The 25156-nt window shown below is 39.2% G+C and overlaps 1 protein-coding gene across 3 annotated transcripts in view; it reads left to right on the top strand.

The window, feature by feature from the left end:
- Positions 1 to 4457: 4457 nt before the first annotated feature.
- The window catches only part of itprid2 (ITPR interacting domain containing 2), a 33086-nt gene continuing 12387 nt past the window's right edge, over positions 4458 to 25156 (top strand). The window contains exons 1-10 of one of the 3 annotated variants that reach the window (XM_034109760.2): positions 4458 to 4538; positions 9987 to 10118; positions 11195 to 11344; positions 12344 to 12386; positions 14344 to 14393; positions 14605 to 14658; positions 19144 to 19183; positions 19292 to 19387; positions 21649 to 21796; positions 22362 to 22422. In XM_034109760.2, the coding sequence (XP_033965651.1) occupies positions 4460 to 4538; positions 9987 to 10118; positions 11195 to 11344; positions 12344 to 12386; positions 14344 to 14393; positions 14605 to 14658; positions 19144 to 19183; positions 19292 to 19387; positions 21649 to 21796; positions 22362 to 22422 (853 nt within the window). In that variant the 5' untranslated portion in view covers positions 4458 to 4459. The remainder of the gene's footprint in view (positions 4539 to 9986; positions 10119 to 11194; positions 11345 to 12343; positions 12387 to 14343; positions 14394 to 14604; positions 14659 to 19143; positions 19184 to 19291; positions 19388 to 21648; positions 21797 to 22361; positions 22423 to 25156) is intronic. The other 2 variants (XM_034109762.2, XM_034109761.2) reach the window with 2 other exon arrangements.

Below are 25156 nucleotides of genomic sequence, written 5' to 3'. Positions count from 1 at the left end.
TGAGATTTCTGAGGTGTGTGAGTGGGAGGATGCTGTTTTTATACTCAGCATCCCAAACACACACACACCGGACACATACACACACGGGCATGGAGGGTAATTAGCATATCGATGCCACGCCCTCCCGGCACGCGCCATATGGTGTGCTCGTCATTAAAACGGCCCCGGGGATCACGTGACAAATCTTATTTGTATCATCCAAGGCGCGCTCTCTCTCTCTCTCTCTCTCTCTCTCTCTCTCTCTCTCTCTCTCTCTCTCTCTCTCTCTCTCTCTCTCTCTCTCTCTCTCTCTCTCTCTCTCTTTTTGTGAGGAAAAATGACCATCTGTCGCCACATTAAACCACGCATGCGCACCAGACATCCTTCTTGAAATGGAAGATGTGATCATTATATTGACAGTTGAGTCTGTAAAGGTTAATCACTATTGTTGCTAAGATAAGGCGATGATGAAAATATATAATATAACCGTCTGATTTCAATCCATCCTGGGTGAAATTACACATATTAGTATACCTTTGGTTGGTGCAAGTTCAGGTGTCAACTTGAGACCCCCAATTGACACCTGAATCAGCTGATCTGCAAATAAGAAATCCACAAATGTGAGGTGCAAAAATGGGTGCGTTTCGTTGGATTTGATTCAATCCACAAAAGACAAACCAACAGGAAGTGATTACAAATGTGCACAATCTAATGGATCCACAAATGCTTATATTTCACTTAATGGTTTCCCATGACATGTAATACAGACATCCATGGTCCCCAGAGGATGAATCCTGATGACTTTGATGATCCCATGGCTTTTATGTCGTGCCACAAGCAGGTCAGTCTTTTAGGTTGAATTGCTGTTTCATTCACATTCATATTCCCTGATTGTAATAACCTTGATTATCTTTTAATAACTTTGCCTCTAGAGCCAGCATCAGGCCAACTGTTTTAGACCAATCTACAACAACTATTGTATGGATTGCTGCAAACTTTGGTACACAAACTTTGGGGCTCCCTTTACTTTTGCCGTCATTTCAAATGTTGGTAGTTGTTTATTTCTGATTAGCAATGTGGGGTAGTGACTTTGAACATTTCTGTAACGTTCTTTAACTTTCCTATAATTCAAACACATTTTCCTGTCAATTTGGTTGTACAACATAGTTCAAACTCTTTTTTAGCAAAACCTTAGTCTCCTTGAATCGTGGTTAAGTAATTTATTTTTGTTTCTCATTTTGAATTGTGATTTATTTACACATTTGATATTTAAGAAAGTCAATAAACTCAAAAGCGTATGCTACATACATCATAACTTTCTATAGCTAAACCTACGATGCCATGTATGTTTCTCTCAAGAACAACTGCTCTTGCTTTCTGACGAGGAAGTCCAGAAGTTGTTAGATAAAACACATTAAGTAAGAAAGCTACATTTGTGGTTCAAACAAAGTTAATTCTACCAAAAACCCGGTAAAATCCCATTGATTCTGAGACTAAGGAACAGGGGTGCAAATCTGCTTACTTTTACTGGTGTTAAAGACTCATTCCTGCACCTCTCATGGTCCAATGGGGGACTTTCCCTCTCTTTCAGCATTCATTATCCACTCTGGCTGCATCTTATTTGAAAAGAAGCAGTGGACTTTGGACCGCGCTGCAGTGAAGAGGTTGCTGTGGTGACAGAACACCGGTTGCTAGGAGGTTACCGGGCAACTTTAGAGGACCAGAGTGTCTGTCCCATCCTCTGGCTGCTAATGGTTAACATCAGCCAAGGACTGATGCACTTGATGCAACTGCAGATTTCTCTCTGTGCTGCTCATGAATGTTGACTATAATATATAATGACAATACACTTTTGTTCTGATATACTTTTCTCTAGTTGAAGTCCTTTATAAAGTCAAGAATACAATCACAGATACCCAGAACAGGTCACACAAAAGTCACAGTTTAATTTGATGTTTTCAGTCAAAACCCAAGCTGTTAGTGGCTTTGAATGTTTATGTTTTAAACATCCAGATATTACATTATCTTACAGAGATTTATCAGGAGCAGAAACAGGAATGAGGTAGAGTTTGAAACATCAGTGAGGTGACAATAATTAAGGGGAGATACACATTTAGCTGTTTTTAAATGCCATTCTGCACTATGTCTTTATGCTCTTAATGTTTTCATTTTTGTAAAGCACCTTGAATTTACTTGTATTCAAAGGTTCCATATAAATAAACATGCGTTGCCTTATTTTAAGCAAAGTAAACGAGCAGCAGAGCCACATGCTGTTGAATAAGAACTATTATTCTACACTGCAGGCTGTGTGTGCATGGAGAAGGTCAAATTACCTTATTCATACGTAAAAGGTAGCCACCATTGGAAACTCAACGCACCCACGCACGCACGCACGCACGCACGCACGCACACACACACACACACACACACACACACACACACACACACACACACACACACACACACACACACACACACACACACACACACACACACACACACACACACGCACGCACGCACGCAGACACACACACACACACACACACACACACACACACACACACACACACACACACACACACACACACACACACACACACACACACACACACACACACACACACACACACACACATACATACTCTCTCTCTCTTTCTCTCTCTCTCCTCTCTTATATTCACATAAACCTACATTTATATAAAACAGGCTTATCATTATGTGGTTTTGAGCAGATATATAATAGGCTATGTATGCAACTTCTCATGTGAAGAAACTGTGTTTTAGTATGTTTTTATTATTATATATTCCTTGAGATGTATTATCTTGAATAATTTCCTGAATTCCCCACAGGGATTAATAAAGGTCCATTTTATCTTATCTCATTTTGAAAAGGTTCCCAAAAATCCAAACAAACGGTAAACAAATAAAGAAACAACTTAAACAAGCATTTTAAAATTCAATATCTTTGCAATCCAGTATGAGTAAAAACATCAATGCCTTTTTTCGCAATCTAATATAGATAATAAGTAATAAATTAATGCATAATACTAATTCTGACTTTTTAAAATTACATAAAAAAAGAGAAAATAATTGTCCTGGTAATGGGAGTGACTCTTAACATAATGAGAACATAGATAATTAACATTTTACTGGGTTTAGTTTGGACTTAAATACCTCATTATTTTTGTATCAATGTGTTTTGCAGCTGTTAAATCATCACAGAGCATCAGAGCGTTTCTTTAAAGACGATCATCAGTTCAATGGTGTGTTGGCTCTACCTGGTGGTTAAATGTGGGTACTGCAAGTAAAAGCAAGGCCACCACTTTCTTTCTTTCTTTCTTTTGTCTGTCTGTCTTTCTTTAAGACCCCACACATCATCTTCCACTAGCCTTTTTTTTCTTTCTCTTATGCAACCAGATTGTACTCTAACCGCATTTCGTTGTACAAGGCAATGAAAAGGATCCACGTCTCCTCCGCCGTGCGGGCGTCCCTGAAGTTAGCTTCCGATTCAGAGCATCCGATTCGGCAGTTAAGGGGAAAGTTAAGGGACATTTAATTTACAGCGCTGAGCGAACAATCCTCCGTGTTTGAACCTCTTACATCGCTGCATAGCCGATTTATTTGGACTGGATTATCCCAGAGAGTCTAAAGATTCTTTATAACACAGTTTGAGATTTGTGAAACCTTTATTCTATTTGTGAAAATACAAACAAGGGAGATTTCAGTGCTTTTTTCGCATCCTGACCATATTAGACCAGGTCCTGATCTAAAACCACTAGACCTAGACTCATCAAATCTGGACTGGATTATCGCACAGAGGCTAAAGATTCTTTATAACACAGTTTCAGATTTGTGAAACCTTTATTCTGAAAATACAAACACAGGTGGAAGGCTGAGGTTGCTGTAGCAGGCCAGAATCAGAATCAGAGAGTGAACCTCCCAGCTGGGCAAGCCTTTATGCCTTCTTGTATTTTTTTTTTTCACAAATCGAATAAAGGTTTCACAAATCTCAAACTGTGTTATAAAGCATCTTTAGAGTCTCTGGGATAATCCAGTCTAGATTTGATGAGTCTAGGTCTAGTGGTTTCAGATCAGGACCTGGTCTAATGTGGTCTACATGTGAAAAAAGCACTGAAATCGCCCTTTTTTGTATTTTCACAAATAGAATAAAGGTTTCACAAATCTCAAACTGGGTTATAAATAATCTTTAGACTCTCTGGGATAATCCAGTCCAAATAAATCGGCTATGCAGCGATGTAAGAGGTTCAAACACGGAGGATTGTTCGCTCAGCGCTGTAAATTAAATGTCCCTTAACTTTCCCCTTAACTGCCGAATCGGATGCTCTGAATCGGAAGCCAACTTCAGCGTCCTGCGGTGCTGTGTGTGCGGAGTCAGTCCGGCAGGCGTGGCTGTTTCTCGGCTGCAGCGCTGCGGACACGCCCCCTCTCCTCCTGCTGCTTTCAGGAAGCGGAAGCAGGAATGTTGGAGTGTTTTCAGAAAAGTTTGGACAAGTTTGACAGTTTGGGAGCTGCGACAAAAACCGCGGAGAAACATGACGGTGAGTACCTGTACCCTCTCACCTTATCGCTAATATGACCTCTTATTGTGTGTGGAAGTCCCGCTTCTGTGGTTAGTGTGTGTTTGTGTTTTTCTGCTGTCAGTCCTGTCCTCCGTGTCACAGCACGAACAACTAAACTGGACAAACAAGTTAATTCCGAGCGAAAAGAGAAAAGTTTAATCACACATGTGGATTTCATAATGGGGTTTTTACTTGACAGTAGGTATTTAAAGTTGAGTTGATTCACACCAGCATCTAATGTGTAATGTGAGTGGAAGATGGACACTGGTGAACGTTCTACTAACGTTACTGTACTTAAGTACACTTGAGGTATTTGCTTTCTACTGCTACTCAACTGCATTGTAGTTGGATATTTTTACTACACATTTTTTCTGAGAGCTTTAGTTACTTAACAAACTTAGCTAAATAAGATTGTTGCACATAAAACATAGTAAGACATGTTAAATTACCCAACATTAGAGTTAAGTAGGCTACTACAACTCAAATGATCAGTCAATTAACTATCAATATTTTTCCTTCAAAAACAATTAGTGGTTTTAGCTTTCCAAATGAGAGGCTTTGCTTATTTCATTTTAATTATTAGGATTATTTTAATTCCCATGGTACAACTGAAGGTGTCACTTTGGGCAATGGTATTCTGAATGTGTTTTCACATTTTGTTTGTTGCTCACGAGTAAGGCTGCAACTCGTTTTATTTTTAAATTAAATGAATACAATTGTATTCTCAATTGAAAACCTGTGGTGTAAGGAGCACTTACATTATTTCCAAAAGTAAATGATGCCTTACACTGCAGAAATATTCAGTCACAAGTAATAGGCACTTAATCATTATTTTATTTTTGAACAGGTTATTGTTTTCTAAATAAGTTATTTGTTAAGTCTATAATGGCAGTAATCAGGCAGAAACAAACCATTTACAACAAGTTGAATTATCCAAAGACTTCGTAAGATCAAGCATTACACATAAAGTAGTATTTGGATAAAAAAAAGGTTATTTAAACTGTTTACCTTTCGTAAAACAAGAAATACTTAAGCAGGAGAGTTCAAATACATCACAGCTTGCTTAAGTACCGGACCCTAGCCACTAGTAACTGCTTTTCATATGCTTTAAAACTGCACATAAGGATCTACTTGGAGCCTTTGTTCAGCGTCTGTTTGATCTTATAGTGTCATCCTGCACTTTACAGTAACAGGGATGTAAACAGGCTCTTTGTCCCCACGCTTCTCTGTTTAAGCCTGTTTGCAGTGAGCGTTAAACACTGTCAGTGAGATGAAGGTTTAAGTGTTTCTCTGTGCATCGGTTCAAGGTAAAGGACTGTAAGTAGGGTTTTATTCCTACAATCGTAACCTCTGAGTCTGGTTCCTGTCAGAATTGATTACAGTCGGGGGGTCATTTTCTCTCAAAGGCATTTGATTTAAAACCGAGAAAAGTAAAACATCCTCATATTTTTACACTTTATTGCAATAGTGCCAGTGGTGAAGGAAGTATTAAGATCCTAAGTAAAAGTTATAAAAGCACACTTTAAAATGACTCCTTTAAAGTCAACTTATTTCATTAAATATGTTACTTAAGTGAAGTTATCCAGTTTAATTAGGAAAATGTACTAAACGTATTTCAGTTTTTCATACTCATCATACTCAACATTTGCAAAACATTAAGTGCACTTCTCAAATCATTTCCTAAGAAGCACACCACACAATGGATTATCTGCAGAAGCGTGTCACTTTCACTATATCCTTTGTTTATCGTCCAAAGTAAATGGCCATGTCTTATCTGAATGATAAGACATGTCCTGTCATTGTTTCCAAACAAGTTGGTCGAAATGCAGCTATGTTGAGTATTTTCTGATGGAAATCATGAACGTTTTCATGACAAGGATTGTAAATGCTCATGGCTGCATTTTTCTGTATAGCATATGGTTTATTCATTTCAACAGTACACAGTTACACTTTACTTCATTGCAAGAGATGTAACTGAATTCACATTTATGCCCTATTTACTCTAATTTATTTACAGTCAATATTTTTCTTTTAACAGAACTACATATCACAAAGTAAAAAATACAATATTTAAAAAATATAACGTAGTTAGAATATTACATGCATCCCTGTTTGGGGGGATGACACTGCAGTCTTCCACATACCCTGTCATTAAGTGAAAGTCATATTCCACTTACAGAGCAAAGCATTAATACATGACACATGGCCGATTACGAAAACGGGTTGGACCATTTTGCAAGAAATGATTTATGGAATGAACTCGCATACACATTTTGATACACATGACCAAAGCAATTGATAGTACAAAGAGGTGTCACATTATAATTATTCACACAGCATTTGCATTAGTCCAGAGATGATTAGAATTGGATTTTATGATGTGCAAAAGTGACTAAAATAGTGTTGAGATTGAAAAGGTAGTTGTGATCATTTGAACTCTGGACTGAGAAAAACAATTATTTTGTCAGATTACTATATCGCATGCAATGATGTAAAAGACATAATCCGCAGTTATTGTTGGAAATGTATTGTTTTTAGGTGTCTAAGTTGAGCACATTAACTGTTGCTCATATTCATAACTGTTTTCGTAACAGTGTTAAAGGTGGTTTGAGAAACCGGCTCGAGATACACTTATGTTATATTCCATGGAATGCTCTTAACATCCCGATCGAGATACACTTTTTGTTATATTCCATGGAAAGCTCTTAACATCCCGATAGCAATGAATATTTTAAGTGCTTTGACAAAAAATCCATAACAAAATGTCATCTGTGGAAGCCGTAGCGCTGTAAAAAGCATGACCAATCATCTGAGCAGGCCCGGCTAAAATAACTGGATGGCCTACCTGCCTGTCAGCCTTCCATCGGGGCACAAACTTATCTCGTGCCCTCATTGGTCATGTGCACGTTCGTGTGTGTTGGAGGAGGGGCTCTGTAAGGAAGTGGCAGATTTTTTCCGGCTGTGTATTTTCAAATTCTAGCGTACTCGAGCGGGTTTCTCCAAAATGACCTACCCCACCTTTAAGGTGTGTTAACTGGTTTATATTTTTGACATTTTAAAAGATGGAGCAGGATAGTCAGAGGAGAAGTCAGAAAGCATTATATATAATAATTAATTATTTAGATGTTTGATACTTCTCTCCACTGTCATCATCTTCTCATCATTAAATCCTATGATAACCATAAGAATCCAAACGTATCGCAGCTGCTGTTCTCTGTAAAGAACGACAATGCAAACTCTTTGTAGCCTCCTTTAAGCCTGAAGGAGTCATTTAAAGACATGGGAGGGGGGGGGGGGGAAAGGATGATTTAAGAGTGTTAACAAGACTCGCTGTACTCGATCTCCCACTGTCTGTTGTTGTTTTTCTGCATTTACAAGAGAAATCTAAAAATAAATGGATCTTTCCCATCTGTCTCTCTTGTATCTCAGACAGGAAGTTGTTCTGTTATTCATCCCAAACACTTGTTTCCTGTTTCACACGTTCTCATTTAAATTTGGCTGCATGCTTCTCTTTTTTTTCTCCATGTGGACTATTTTATTTCTACCCCACCAGCTCTTTGTTTTCTCCTGTCTTTACTTCATATCGAAATCTTGAGTTTTATTAAACAGCTTTGTGGCTGTATCACTGCAGGTCTCCCTTGAAAAAGAGATCATTGATCTCAATGGGATTTTACCTGGATAAATAAAGGTTTTGAATTTAATTGAATCACTGTGTTAGCTATTGTTAGTAACCATGTAGCCTAGCCTATTATTACATTCCTGTTTACATACAGACTTCCTCAGTAGTAAACTCTGGTGTTGTTCCTGTTGGTAAGGCTGGTTGGTGGCCGGTCACCTTTCACCTGTCAGACTGAACTCAGGGACAAGTGGCCAAAGAAATGAGAACAGCTGCTGCTTATGCCTATTTTTTTCTTCTAATAAATATAACATTTATTGCAGAAACAAGAACTAGATTCTTATTTTTGCTATTTTTCTTGATAAAACCTTTGGGGAAAAAACTGTAATACTAAAACCAAATAAACAATTTACAGTTTATATATTTGGTTGCCTTAGTTGAAGCTCATGATTGAATGCACTTATTGTAAGTTGCTTTGGGGAAAAATAGGATCAGTTAATTAAATGTATAATCAAATATGTTTAGTTTATATATGCAGTGTATATATATATATATATATATGGTAACACCAACATAGATGTTGTTTAAAAGGTTTAGTATAATCACAAAATAATACATTATTAAGCTTCTTAACATTGATTTATCAAACAGCAAGACTAACAGCCTATAGCCACCTGTGAGGCTGTATTGAGGTACAGTTATACTGAATGCTAATGTCAACATGCTGACAATAAAAATGCAAATGTTTAGCAGGTATAATATTTGCTTTGATACTATAGTGTGTCATCATGCTAACATTTGCTATTGATCAAAGTACAAAGTGCAGCTGAGTCTGATGGGGTGTCATTACGTCTGTAGTGTTGGACAAAGTGACATTTTAAACTGATGGTGACCCTAGATGTCAGAGTATCACCAAAGTGATTATGTTTCATTCGGAGGGGAACATGAATGTCTAAACAAAACTTCATGGCATCCATCAAACATATATATTTCAGTCCAGCTTAACTGATCTGTTGTTTTTTTGGCTTTTTTGTTCTGATAGAACATGCATACATTTGAAAACGTCTCCATTATATACACAACATGAATAATAGAAGATGTTAATGAAAAAATCCTCACAGTTTATGATGAAAAATAAATTAAATGAACATACAATGATGTGCCACACACCGCTTGTTACCGCAGATCACTTATCAGGGTTCAGGTTGATCTCGTGACACCTCAGGCAGCTTCTGGTCTCAGCTCATTGCTATGATAAATCAACTTGCAGAGACTTGAAGCTTGTTTCATACATGAGAAACATTTACAAACCAAATCACTGCTCGGAAAACCCCATGTTCATGTGATGAAGGATGCATGACATTTGAGAGATGAGCTGTTGAAAACTACAAAACTCACATAAGTAATCAAATGCTTCACTAAAGTAAAAGCAGCAACAATGTAAAAGAAAAGAAGTCCAGTATGTTTGCCATGTGTTTGTGTAACCTCAGCTGGTCTCAGCGTGGGTAACTCAGTCATCAATAATAGAAGCCACTTCTCATGTCACCAAAAACACCCTCACTCTGTTTCAACTGTCCAGGTTTGAACACACTTTTATGTAGACGCTCCAATTAATAGCTTATTTAAAGACATTTAAAGCTTTTATTGTGAGTGAATTATGTGTTTTATGTACTGTATGTGTAGCTCGTTATGTCTGTGTACTGTTTGCGTCTGCATTGCATGTTTCAATCAGGGACTGATGTGTTATTTGGTGCTGCAGATATATTCTCTTCTCTTTTTATTATTGCTTTATCTCTCTCTCTCTTGCTCAGGAGTGTTACCTGTTGCTGATGTTCCTATAGAGTCGTCAGTCTCCTCTGATGGACTGATTGCCCTCAACCAGACACACAGACAGGCAGATATGGAGAGTGGATCTCTGGCCATGGACACCAGCACTGCTCCAGGTGGGTCATCTCACAGTTAAAAAAGTAGTCAACATAAGAAATTAATAAACCGTTAAGATGAAAACAATGGATTACCGTTTTTAAAAATAAGCCAGAGTAGTGTTAATTGATAAAAAGCTTTAATAATTGTCTTCAAGTATCGTATACAGTTGAAAAAGTTGGCTAAAGGAAACGGATACATAGTCATATCAAATTAGCCCACATTAACCAAAACCTGTTTGAATTGCTTAAAGTAATGAATACAGGGCAACAATGACAGTGTGTCTCAATTTGCTCACTCCTGTACTTAGACTTGCTATTTTGAGCACAGAAGTGCATTCACACTGAGATTGATTTGACAACCTCATTTTGCACTCAAGATGGTCAAAAAGATGAGTGTGGAAGGCTAGACTCTTTCACCCTCTATATTAGATATGCATATTAGCATATTAGCATGTTAGCATATTAGCATGTTGCGGAAGAGGAGGGACCAGCAGTAGTTTGGGTTTCTCCTGTGAACACCACTAAACAAATAAAAGTTATATATACATTTTTTTTATTCAGTTTGTTTTTTAAACTAACAACTACCTTGTTGTCTGAACAGTTTGCTACAATTTGAGACAACGATACCCTTTGAAAATTCACAGACTATCCAAATAAGTACGAGTGTACACAATACTAATGGGAGCATAAACATTGAGACACAGTATGACTCTTTAAATGTGTTTAGTTTATTGGTTTAGTTGTCAGGGACCATGTATAAAGAACAGAGATAAGAGGCTTTGTACCAGATTATAGCAGTTTGCTAATTACCATCTGCAGTCCCTGGGTATATATAGTGGAATGCAAGGGGAGGGACTTTTAGATTTTCATTAATGCTAGGGCCTCAGTCTTTATTGTCCCTTATCAAAGTGGTGGTTGAAAAAGTTATACATTGCGAGAATTGTTGCACAATATGATCACCTCGCTCGACCCACCTGATGTGTGGGTTTGATCAGATGTAGTTTCTGTCAGTCCGGTTGAATACCTGCCAAACCTGATTGATGACTTCATGGTAGTCCGGCTGTCTGACAGATGTTTGCTTGATTGATCCTCAGATCCTAGAGGGCAGGCAGACTACAATGTAGCCTGTCTGCGCCGTCGGGCATGGGCAAAGAGCAAAGATTCCACCTGGCTAGAATCAGAAGAAGAGGGACCCCAACAGAACCAGAGGGCCGGGGAAGAGCAAACACCCTCAGAGGAAACAGGTTAGACTGACCTCAGCTGTAGATGTAACTGGGGATATTTGAACAATATTAAATGTTACTGTGTTTCATGTTAACCATATGTCTGCTGAGAAAGTACACTTTTTTTTTTTGTAGACACCTCAGTTAAGTGACACTCATTGCCCATTATCAGACAATTTAACCTTATCACAGTCATGTCAGTATTGCCATAAGTCAACTGATAAGCGTCAGGAAGTGGCAAAACAGAAAGGCAGATGGTATAGAGTATTTGAGATATCTTTTTGTTTGTTTTCACATCTTTAAAGGCAGGCTCCCAGTCTGCCACAGAAATGGGAGTATTGACAAGTTAACATTTAACAAATAAGCATATTTACTTTCAAAATGACACGATAGAACATAACAAACATGGAAGTGAGTAATCAGTCATATGAGAACATTGATGTGTGAAATATTTTCAGCAAACAAAACACGTCCATCTGCAAACATAAATATTGATGTGGCCAGATAAACCCGGCCCAGTCACGCAGCAGTTCCTCTAATCTTTGCTACACTCCGCAACTGTAAACCGACTGTTTTAAAGTAAATGGGTGACAATTTATTTCTATGAAAATATATAAAAGGGAAAAACAGCCATTTAAAAAAGGTTATTATACTGTAAATTATACACATGATAGAAAACATGCTGTACTTTGCTCATTAACGAGTATATTGTGAGTGCGCACTGTAAAACCTTGTGCACACAGCAGCATCACGTAGAAGTGTCATCATAGAGGATGCCATGTTTGTTATCAAATGTAATTAAGCTAACACGTTAAACTAACACCGTAAACAGTATACCTGCAACACGTAAGCTTGTTTGCATTGTGGCTACGAGCAGGTAAGTGTTCTGACGGTAGCTCAAAGTACAGCTGTGTTTCACTGCATCCCCACAAAGCCAATGCTTTTATAGCATGTTGTAATCATTGTTGCACACAGCAGCGGTCTATTGTTTTAACATGTTCATCTGTCTCTCTCTGCCAGGGCAAGTGCCTAACAACATCGCCAGCTGGCTGATTAAATGCAGGTACAGTACCTGACCAAAACAATGACTTTCCAGATGAATCTGTACTTTATTATTTGTTTAACATGTAGCTGACAGATGTTGAGTGCAGCAAGTTTCATGAATGTTGATGTACAAAATTAGCTGAAACTGCCTAGGAAGAAATGTAATCACAAAACTGCTGATTGGTTAGAAATGATAATCAGGAATGTACAGTAAATGGACTAGTTCCTGGACTTAATTAGGAAACAACGAGGATATGGTCTTAAAATAATGACTAACTGGTTTTAGTGGCCAACTGGTTTTCCTGCTGGTTTATTGATATCTTTTTTCCAATGTCTGGAGGTGTGCGTGTTTCGTACCCGTGTTATCAGCTGCTGACGTAGAACCAACTCACAGCCACTCCCAGACAGAACACACACACACAAAGACACACACACACAAAGGGCACAGACCAACGCCCAGAGATAGGGCACATAGAGCACATAGAGCTGTTCAGGCAGAGAAAGAGGGAGAGCAAGACGCAGGAAGAAGCCGACAGAAGACGGAAAGAAAGGCAGAAAGAAAGAAAGTAAATAGAGGAGGGATTTCTCCTGCTGAGTTAACACTGTTATCACACACTAACACTGTTCACTGCTGTCACTCACAACCCTGTGGCGCTATGCAACCTCACTGTGGCAACATGACCAGCAGAATCAGAATCACATGTTACTATAGCAACAGCCGCAGGGGCCTGAGGCCAACATGGCTGCCGGTGGAAACTGGTAGGATAAGCTGTGTGTGTGTGTGTGTGTGTGTGTGTGTGTGTGTGTGTGTGTGTGTGTGTGTGTGTGTGTGTGTGTGTGTGTGTGTGTGTGTGTGTGTGTGTGTGTGTGTGTGTGTGTGTGTGTGTGTGTGTGTGTGTGTGTGTGTGTGTGTGTGTGTGTGTGTGTGTGTGTGTGTGTGTGTGTGTGTGTGTGTGTGTGTGTGTGTGTGTGTGTGTGTGTGTGTGTGTGTGTTGTGTGTGTGTGTGTGTGTGTGTGTGTGTGTGTGTGTGTGTGTGTGTGTGTGTGTGTGTGTGTGTGTGTGTGTGTGTGTGTGTGTGTGTGTGTGTGTGTGTGTGTGTGTGTGTGTGTGTGTGTGTGTGTGTGTGTGTCCCATTGATAAGAGTGGCAGGTTGTGTAACAGCTCAGTGTTTCCCAGCATCAGAACTGCTTGCTTACTGCTGCTGTCAACTTGCCCGATCTGTCAGCTAGTTAGCCTGGGACAACTAGTCTGGTCAGTAGGAGAACTGGTACCAAAAAAACAAGAGTAAGCCTAGGATGCTCAGTCTAGCATGGTCAGTAGTGGGTGGTAATAATAAGTAGACTGATCTGACCAGGAGCTATCCTGGGATAGCCTTCACAATACAGCTAGTTAGCATGCGTTACATAGCCCTGATAGGCAGTCAGCCTGTGTTACTAAGCCTTGGCCTTTATCTGTCAGGAAGATACCTTTGATGTTGCTATAGTTAATCTGGTAGTGAGATGGTTGGCACCTACCGTTGACATGGATGTCGTCAGCCTGACTAAATTGGAGTTGTTACCTTAATTCGGACATTCAATTAGTCTGTAATTTATTTGTCAAAGAGTTATCAGGGTATACTAAGCCAGAGCATTGGATTGGCCTTTACTGTAGGTTGTAAAAGTTACTTTAGCTTAGTCAGTACTTAACACGGGCTAATTTCACAAACAGGATTTAGTAGATTTTTACCCTCAGTTTAACCAGGGATAATCCTAGGAGAAATATGATTGCCTCGTTTGTTTGTACTTAGTTTTGCCTAGTTAGGACTTTCCCTCAAGGTATTTTAAGTTGCAGTGATGTAACAGTAGATGAGCATTAAGGGCGTTTCATATTTGTTACGTAAGCCCACACCCTCAAAGTCTTTTGGATGTTTATGTTTTTAATGGTTAGTTTATGGTTTGGGTGAATTTCCAACACTGTCTCTTTGTCTCTTGGCCAGGACTCCCCTGGGAGCCTCCTTAGATGATCAGACTGCTTCTCCCAGCAAAGGTAATCCACATTTCTGTGTCCAACCTGTTAGGACACATCTCTTTGCTTTATGACTAAACACTTGAGCCATCATGACTGTTTTTCTAAGTGAATTTGTTTTGGTTACTGTTAGCGGTTACTTGTTTAACTATGGAGATGTTATCGAAGGGATTTTGTAACTTTACTTCTGTGTGCTTACTCAAAATGTGCGCTTGTGCTTGCGTGTGAACAGGAGTGCAGAAGAACGGCTGCAGCTTTGAAGATGACCTTTCATTGGGAGCTGAAGGTCAGCACACAGAAAACCTCACAATGCAAATAAGATTACAGATCTCTGCTCATTGTTAAGTTCCTTCCCGGTGTTCAGATAGTTATGTGTTTTACATTAACTGACGCCACCCGCCAAACAAGCGATTTGACATTTTCCCCATGTTACTCAGATTCACATGAGAATATGGATGTTGGGCTTTCTGATCGCCCGTAGATTATTTGAATCATTATTCAAGTTCATATAAATATAGATTTAGCATTAACATGACCTTTTTTCTAAGCCTGACCGTAATCGTTTTTTGATACAAGTCTGATATCAGATATATACAGTATATAAGAATGGGGTTTTGCACAAATGTACAATGCCCAGAACAAAATGCCGACTAGGTGGTGAAGTTACGCCATTGCTTATTTGATTTTGAGTTTCTATAATTGTCATGGGATGTGTTAGATCTGGGCAATGTATCGATATATTATTGATAGTGATGTGAGACTCATATCTTCTTAAGTTTTGGATATCGTAATATAGCATGTTTTATCTTTTCCTTTTTTGAAGCGCTGCATTAAAGTACAGTGATGTAATTTCATTTGCTTCCTTCTAACTGTTACAGTATAGATGCTCTTTAACGACTTAGTCATTAGATCCACATTATTGCCAATTATCTATCAAAAATCATATTTTCTAAATATTTGTTGAAAGCAAAACCAACCCGACAAAATTGTTACGATATCACTACAAAGGAATTGCGTAAAGACATTGCAATTTATTTTGTCCCTATTACCCATCCATACTTTGTGTTGTACAAAGTGTCCTTTGATACAATGACCATAAAGCTTGATCACATGTGCAAAGGTGTCTGACAAACACAACAGTGTCAGTATAATCCCCTGAACTTGGTTCACAACCATACATCGCTCCATCGGGGTGAAACCCGCCGGGTGCGTCTGTAAAGCCGCTGTGTCCTTGGGCAAGACACTTCACCTGAACTTGCTCCTGTGGGTATTGTCCACAGTGACCATTGCATGTATAACAAATATGTGTAATGTGTATTTGTAAAGCGCTTTGAGCACTGGAAAAGCGCTATAATAAATGTAAGGAATTATTATTATTATTATTATCTTCATTCCTCAGTCCTGTTTCTTCATGAAGCAAAAGTCAACAAATCACAGAGGTCAATCAAACAATCAATCAATGTTTATTTATATAGCCCAATATCACAAATGTTACATTTGTCTCAGTGGTCTTCACAGTGTGTACAGAATATCAGTATGACAATACGACACCCTTAGACAGAGGTGTGGAAACACACTGCATGCTTGACTGACAGTCCTCTGTGTGTGTGTTTTCATCATCCCTCTGAACTGCTGTGAATACATCAGTCATAGCTCTGATAGATAGATGTTAAGTGTTTGTTTTTATGAGTGAATGATAGACTCTAATGAGAATGTTGAAGGGACACTTGTGTGTGAGATCTGGGACTGAATAGATGCTAATGAGTTGATGCTGAGGGGCAGCAGGTTGGATAGATTTGATCAGGGACCACTTGTTCAGGAACAGCAGCCTTCGCTTCATTTATCTTCATCTTGTGCTGAAACTATGCAATTTAATTCATGTTCGCGTTAATAAAGTCATTAAATCTTTCAGCAATTACATCCGACTTGTCCTTCAGCCTGATTTCGCAAAACTGGTTTGATTTTTGTTCCATGGTAATTTCACCTGACATGACAACATAGAAGCACTTCGCCTAAGTTTTTCTCAGGAAATGTGTTTTAGTCTTGCACAACTGTGCCGGCTTTGTTAGGCTGAATGCCAGATTCTCTGCATATCTTGCCTTCTTCAGAATAATAGCCACCTGTCATTTGTCTGGCATGTATACAGTTATGGTTAGGCGGTTAAGTCAATCTTATTAATTGCAGCCTATAATACCTCCAATGTTGACTCATCTTAAAGCTCTGTGTTTGGTCTCTACCAACTAAAATATCAGGCTTTTTAGCTGCTGAATGCTACACTGTGTTCAACATCTGGGTAATATGTCCGAACACAGTTTGGTGCTGGACAGCTAGTGTACAGTGGGTTTTTAAAACTTGTTGCTGAAAAGAGCTGCCTGCTCTGACTGAAAACTTAGCATTGAAACCAGTGAAAGTGAAGCACAATAGTTAGCTTTCATCCTGAAAACACAAATGTTGAGAAATGCCATGAAAAAGATCTGTTGAGCTCAAGGGAGATGTAGAGTCAGGTGGAAATGTTATACAGATTGAGCTTTAGAACAGCCCCATTTCAAACAAGTAATAATGTGATCCATTGTTAATAAAAATGTATTTATGATAGAATAATTGCATACAAACAATTTGTATTTTAAGTGGATTGGAAAGCATTTTTTTCCAAATAGAAAAATCATTTTAGTATGAAATTTGTATTTATAAAAAGATGCACAAAACATTTAATTTCATTTTAAACTAAAGAAGAATTAGGTATTTGGACTTTGGTGTGACTTAAATCTTCTCCTCTATTGTAGCCACAAGGACTGAGTTTGAGTTTCTATGTTACTGTTGCCTCTTAGGCTGCGGCCACACGAGGATGAAAACGGCTAAACGCATAGGATTAACGCAAACGCAATCGCAAAAAAGCTCCCGTCCACACGCAATAGTCATCCATTAAAACAAATGAATAACGACTCTATATATTATAATAATAAAATACACGGAGCCTCTCTTTTTCCTGCCTCTCTTCGGACAGCGTCAGTGTCTGTCTCATGCGGCAGCTGATCCAGTAATGAGTGGCCCAGCCGACAGTAAAAATAAACATATGTATAACTAGTTTAGGGAGTTTGAGAGGTAATTAAAATAGCTAAGGGTGATGATCTGACTTGAAGTGTGTGTTTTGCTGCAGCGGGAGGAGCTGCAGGTGAGCAGAGCTGCGTGTCTCCGTCCTGTCAGATTAGACTTCACTCGCGTTTAGGTCCATATCGAGAGAAAGATAAATAATCTGAATTCAGTGTGCCGTTTACTTTGACGCGGGGTTGAGCAGCAGAGGTGGGGAGAGGCGGGGCTATTGCCTCATCATTATCAGAAAATTATCGTATAGGGCGTACACACGGAGCCGTTGGACCCCCCAGAGCGTTGCGTATGCCGTTCTATCCACCTTGGGACCCGTTATTGTTTCCTCAGTCGTTTAGTGCCGTATTCGGTCGTCCTCGTGTGGCCGAACGGTCTATATGACACTAAACAGTAACGCAAACGACCGTTTTCGTCCTCGTGTGGCCGCAGCCTTAATGTTTCATCATCACAAACATCAACCTTTGATCACTCACGACCTTTCTTCATTTGAACTCACTGGCTTTGTGTTTATGTGGACGTTACATTAGGAAGAAAAGATAATGGTACTATTTTTAGATTTTGGTTTTGTATGAAAACCTCTTTAGTTGAGTGGCTTTGGCTAATTCTTGTCATCATCCTAAATCTAACTTTATGTTTTTATGTCCTGACTGTAAATGCTTTAATCATGTTTTAATAACATTCATCAGCTTTAGTGGCGCAGAAGACTTTAGAGAGGTCATGTATGAACAGATCGCAATGGGCTTAAATGATGTCAAACATTATAAGGACAGGAGGAAGGGGATCATAGTGTCACTGTGTGAATATAATGGAAGTGAATTAGTTAATTAAAGGATTCAGGGTGAATAGATGGAAATAAGCCAGGGAATTAGTTTTTGTGATGTTTTGGGTCCTTTAAAACAGATAATGATACTGCATTTAAAGAAAGAAGAAGATTGTCTGCTGAAATTAAGTGGAGAAAATAGAGAGAGGAACTCAGACAGACAGTAGCGTGACGACATGTCCCAACAGGTTCCTTTGAATTAAAAAGAAAACGGTCAAACCTGCATCTGGCGATGAGTGATTGCAGATCTCTGACTGAGTGAAAGTGAACACGCTACATTCATTCTTAAAGTCAGAACTGCAGCAGATGTATGCCCTATAACGTATTTATTTAATAGTATTTAAATAAGCTTCTCATTTTGGTTATGCTCATTGAAATGACAACTGTCTGACATCTGTTATAGCTAGCTAGTTAATGAAGCTTACCCCTCACACCATGAGTTGGTTGAAAATACCTGTTTGGCATGCTCAGTACTTACTGTAGTTACTTCAAGACAATCTGAAGCTCTCATCTTATTGTAAAGCAGATCTTTATAAGACCTAACATGAACCTATCCTCTTGGGAAGTGAATTTCCTTCACTAGAGCAGGGACATGCACAAGACCAGGCTTTTGCTCTTATAGTTGCATAAATACAAGAAGACCATCATCTTGATAAACTATTTCCACAAAAAAAAGCAAAACTCTGCATTAAAAGAAGGCAAAGCACTTTATGTGGACAGATTTCACAAAACAATATTTACCAATCAATTCATACTAGAAAATAATCATCCTTTGCATGACAATGTATATATGTTGTTTTTTATTGATATATGAATGATCTTAATTTCCTATTTTTTTTCCTGCAGCCAACCACCTTCAGTCCAGTAACAATACATCTGAATCCTGGTGAGTAAACATCTATTTAATTCTCTACTTTGAGTAAATGCAGATGATTACAGCTGGTTGATAACTCTGTGTATGTGTGTTATTGCTTCTGTGTGTATGTGTATGTAGCTTTGGGCTTGCTGCGGATCAGAAGAGGAGTCAGTATAAAGAGAGGGCAAGAAGTATGAACTCCACAGGATCAGGGAAGAGCAGCACTGTGTCCAGGTCAGTTCTCCTCATCAGTCTCCGCTCAGACTCATGGAGGTTTCTGCAGGAAGTAATGATCTCAGGTAGAGAGCAGCAGAGGCACAGAGGGCTGTTATTAAACTTCAAGCCAATCAAACTACTCGAAAGAGAGCTTTTTTTACACAACCAAAAAGTTATTCACATTTTACAAACTGAGCAGGAAACCACCTAATCTTTTTACATTCAGTCACCATTTCTCAATATAATTATGTTATTTTAACGCTGCCATTTCCATAAGGGATTCACAGGAGATGATTCCGCATGCACAGTAATCCAGCACCACTATTTGTAATTGTCATTGATATCAGCCTTAGTGTTCACTCTCCCACGATCATATCAGAGCTCTATTAAAGAGGACAGGAAGAACGTCTTACATACATTTGTGTTTCTGGGTTTCCTAAAAAAGCATTAGGGCTGCTCAATTAATCGTATTTTAATGGCAATTACGATTATGGCTTGCAACGATTATGAAAACAACGTAATCGAAATAAAACGATTATTTTTTTATTATTATTACTTTTTTTTTTTTCAGTTGAATTATACTTAAAGTTCAAGGTAATCAACTGTTAAAAACATACTGTTCAAAAAGAATTTCTCCAATAAATTGATGTTTTCAAAGTAAATGGATAATCGTTTTTAATAATCGTGATATCAATTATTGACCCAAATAATCGAGATTATGATTTTTGCCATAATCGAGCACCCCTACAAAACATAAGTGTGAAATAAGACAGAATTTGTGGGCTGCGTGGGTCAGAAAACATGTTTCAAAAAGCCATTCAGCTTTGTCACATGCTTATCAAAAATAAACTGCCTCCTTCTGCCTCCTCAGTTTGAGGGTATCTGCACTTTTATTCACACGTTCTTTTTAGTTTTGGGCGATATTGGTCTAAAAAGTCCTGTGTTGGTCAGGCTATGGTCATTGGTAGACATTGCTTCATTTTAGGGGGTCACAAATAAAAAGAACATTGGGAACCACTCATACAAGAATTTGCTGTATATAAAGATGTAAATATAGCAGCAGTTGGTTGAGTTGAACCATTGTGGTTAGTTTCTCTGATTGAATACTTACAAAAAACCAGACCTTTCTCAGAGGTCCTTTAGTGGAGTTTGCACGGTTTGAACAATAACAGCTCTCAGTGTCACTGCTCTCTCAGAAATGTGGGGGGATACACTTTTCCAGATCTCCATGATTGAAGCTGGTGTGTTTGTGTTTGTTAATGTCTGCGGTGCATCATCAGTAGATCTGTGTTTGGAGGCTTTACTCTTGAACAAAGTGTTTGTGGTGGGAAGGAGTCTTTTGGATGTATTGGTGGTGGCGGTCGAGCGGGGATGAGGTCACAGCAGGGGGCCGGTGCCAGGGTTTGGGCATTACTCCAGCGTTTGGAGCTCATTGGTGTATTGTGTGGGTGTACTGGTTCATTATGGGCTATGCGGTGGTGCATCATAGGTAATCATCCACAGTTTTAAAAAATGTTCGAAGGACTTGAGAGATGCTGTTTAAAAAACAAAAACAAAGTTTTGCTGCAGATTGAAAGCTGGTTGGTTTCTATGTGTGATGAGGAGAAAACCTAATAATCCATAGAGAGCAGTAATAATACAACATATCTTCATGAAGCCCCTATAGGGCATTACAAACAGAATTAAACATGTGTTGTAAAGGAAAATCAGTAGGCCTCAATGCAAGACTAAGTTTACTACATCCTATAGTTCCTCCTGCAATCGTTGAATTAAAGCAAATTTGACTTATCCCTGCAATTTAATTTCCAATACCCACAAAAATTACCAATTTTACTAACCACCACAGGGGGGGGGGGGTTGAACCAGGACCTTCAGATTGGTACACGCCAACTCATCCTTATGAGACACCCAATACAAACAAAAACACGTTTCCTAATTCCTTGATGGTCTGATCCTCCTAGTCAGGTTTATTTTGTTCTCCAGCTCTAGGTGAGGCTGCTGAGGAGAGGCTCAGCCACTACACCACTTATTTAATATTTAACTAACTACCTCACTAACAGACTAACAAAAAGCTGTGTGTGAGAAGTACTAACTGGCTGTCTGTGTTTTCATAGTTTTTCAGAGTTGTCGGAGCTGTCAGAGGAGCCCCTGGAGAACCCCCTTCTTAACCTGCGGTTAGGATTAATAAACTAACCAGCAGACTAACTCACTAACTAACTGACTGAGCGACTCACGGCCTTGATGACTGAATCATTGACTGCCTGTGTGTGTGTTCACAGTGTGTCAGAGCTGCTGGACCTGTATGAGGAAGACCCTGAGGAAATCCTTTTAAATCTTGGTTTTGGTCGAGAAGAACCTGACCTAGCCTCGAAGGTTCCTTCCAGGTTCTTCAACAACTCCTCTATAGCGCGAGGCATCGACATTAAGGTACTGATGCCTTCAGTGTTTTACCACTGTATACAAACCTTAAGAGACAACAAATGTGGTGTGTTTTCAAAGCCTATAGAGCTGCTGGAGACCACAGCAGAAACACCTGTATACTCAGAAGGACACGAGTCCCAGTACGCATCAGTCTTACACACTAACATACTGTAGTCATTCAATTCCACATAGCCCTGCCCTGTTTAACAAATCTGAAGTATATATTGAAGTTATCGGCCAATTTAGTTTCATCTGTGAACCACCCAAATACCACGTGAATGCCCCATTGTTCCAGGTGGGGGTCTCCTCTCTCCTAGGGCCTTTCTAGTTGAACCTGTGTGTCCTCTGTGTCTAAACAGAGAGCCAGAGAGACGAGCAGACACACAGTACATACACATACATACATTGCTCAGTACATACTGAGGAACACAATCGCCTGTTGACTGGTGCAGAGAAGCAAATGTATCAAATGTTGCATTTCACCTGATTACCATTTCTTAACTCTGCTGCCTGTCTTTAATAGTTAATCACTGATACTGTATTATAATGACTTCCTGTTCTTCACCTGCAGGTCTACTTGGGAGCCCAGCTGCAGCGCATGGAAGTGGAGCACCCCAACTACGCTCTGACCAGTATGTACCTCCATCTGTTCCAGTGTTTATTACTGCACGTTTCTGAAGGGCAACAACTAAAGAACACCAGTACTGCAGAAGGAGGGTTATGTCCTGAAACTGTAGACAGAGGAAGTGAAGCTCAAACGTTGTGTGTGTGAGTGTCCTGTTCTCAGTACTATTATGGTGTTCTGTGGGGTCTTTTAGCTCTTTTAGCTGTTCTGCCAACTGCCTGGACAACACGGCCAGCAAGGACAAAGATCCGTTTGTCCCAGACACACACACACACACACACACACACACACACACACACACACACACACACACACACACACACACACACACACACACACACACACACACACACACACACACACACACACACACACACACACACACACACACACACACACACACACCCCCACCTGCTCCACTAACATCCTGGCCTCTTTTTGTTTTCAACTCGTGTTTTCATGGAAGGTTCTGGCTCCCTAATTGAACACACATACTCACACACACCATACACTCACAGCTGATTCCAGTCTTCTTGACATTTTAATTGTCTTGGTGCTGTTCAAAAAAACAAAAATAACATGACCATAGATCCTCTGTGTGTGGGAAGATGAATCACTCCATAGCTGAAAAGGTAATGATAATAATAATAATAATAATAATCCTTATATTTATTATAGCGCTTTATCAATGACTCTCAAAGCGCTTTACAAATACACATTACACATACAGCTCATACATACATGTAATGGTCATCTACTGTGGACAATACCCACAGGAGAAAATTCGGGTGAAGTGTCTTGCCCAAGGACACAACGGCCTGACGCAGTGGGGCGGGAGCGGGTTTCGAACTGGAGTTCCCCAACGCCCCCTTGATCTGATGATCAAACGCACAGACCACCCATTAATGATGGTAGTTTAGCTGGGTGGTCTACATTTTGTATCACTTCAATATGGAAGAATAGGAATCAATGACTTTCCAGCTTACTTTAATGAAAGTTATTGGTATGCGTTGGTAGTCTGAAAACAGCCAGGCCACTCAATTGTATGTTAAAATGACTGCTTTATTACGTGGCTGACCTTGGCGCCTATGCGCCATAACTTTTTCACTTCAGCATCTTTATGGAATTGAAAGTTTTGACCTTCCAGAGTTTGTGTCTCTTAATGTTGAGGGTGGGTTTTTTATGTGTAGTGCAAAATATGTATATGTTTGCCACTATACAACAGTTTTCCAAGTCTTATTGACCGCCTTGTAGCACCCAATAATGTAATAATTTTCTGAGCATGAATTAAAACCCAATAAAGTAATGACCTCACTAATGATGTGATCAAATGAGAGAGACAGAATTTCATTCAATAAGAATTACTGTTGAATCAGATGAAAAGGAGAGTTAAGGGACATTGAATCAGCTGTTTTGTCTTCATCGCTCACTTGTGCAACGTTGGCGATCGTCTGCAGCTTCTGTCATCTTCTGATGGTGTCTTATCACCACTCTCGTCTGACAGACAATCCTTGCACAACAACCAATCAACTTGGGCGTGTGGCCATGTTGAATTACCATTATTAGAGATGTTAGTTGAATTCCTCTTTGACTTATAACACACTGATAACACGTTTTTCGATTTCCACATAAAACCTAGTTTACATTTATAAAAGTGTGAAATGTTGGTGTTCGTTATTAGGCTAGCATTATTAACAGTATAAATAATTTTTAATAACATACTAATTATAACATCATACGTTTGGAAAAAGAAAGGACCCATCTGAAAGAAAATGTTTAATGAGCCTATGACATTGTAATCCGGTCTGTGTGTATCAGTGCAACTAACCAAATAAGACTCTGCTGTGACTCGGTGTTATGTCGCCACAGGTATTAAGCTGGATGTTTGACTCCAATAAACAACCTGACACGGTGCATTGTTGACATTCATCCATACGGTTTCCATTTGCTTATCTCACAATCACTAAGTATCTGCTCATAACAACTAAATGAGTCACAAGCTGTTTGGATGCACGTACACTGAGACTCAATGACCTGAGTCGGGAGGAGAGAAGTGCGCCAGCGTTCAGTCTGACAGCAGGAGAACGGCTCAGGATGACCATGAACTCATGCACTCACTCTCCACTGAGAGAAAGAGCTAAACAAGCACTTATTCAATGAAAGGCTTAAGTAGATTCTGGCTATCATTCTTAAGGGAATTATTATTATTGATTCAATATCATTCTCTATGATTTACGCATTTCCTTTTTGCTTGGCGTTTAATTAGGGCTTTTATTGTCGAAGACAAAACGGAGCAGGTTGATCTGGTGTGCGCTGACTCTGTCAAGGTTGAAAGAATTAAAAAAGTTAGCCTCGTTTGTTCAGGCTACAGAGCTTTCATGTTGTCTTTTTGTACTCCTCATAAGAAACAGCTACCTGGTCCCAATTTCAAATTGCATTTGATAATCTGACCATTGTGTAGGAAAGTGACTAAAAACAACAGTAAAACAAAATACTGACTTACTAAATATTTGTTGTGTAATGGGAGGGATTTTTTTTCTACTTTAGCCTGATGTTGTAAATGTTTGGTTAAAAACTAAATACAAACTGACTTCACGCACATCCGGGGTGACTGAGATCAGTTCTGTGTCCGTCTTTTACAAAGTGAACTGCTCCTTTAACAGCCTCTGGTCTCTCTTTGGGTCCTGGAAAGTTTTTTTTCTTTTCCAGAACATTCTCATACTGTTCCATCGGTTCCCTGG

This window comes from Pseudochaenichthys georgianus, chromosome 21 (assembly GCF_902827115.2).
Source record: "Pseudochaenichthys georgianus chromosome 21, fPseGeo1.2, whole genome shotgun sequence".
Classification (NCBI taxonomy): domain Eukaryota; kingdom Metazoa; phylum Chordata; class Actinopteri; order Perciformes; family Channichthyidae; genus Pseudochaenichthys; species Pseudochaenichthys georgianus.
This window is presented reverse-complemented; position numbering and strand designations above follow the sequence as displayed.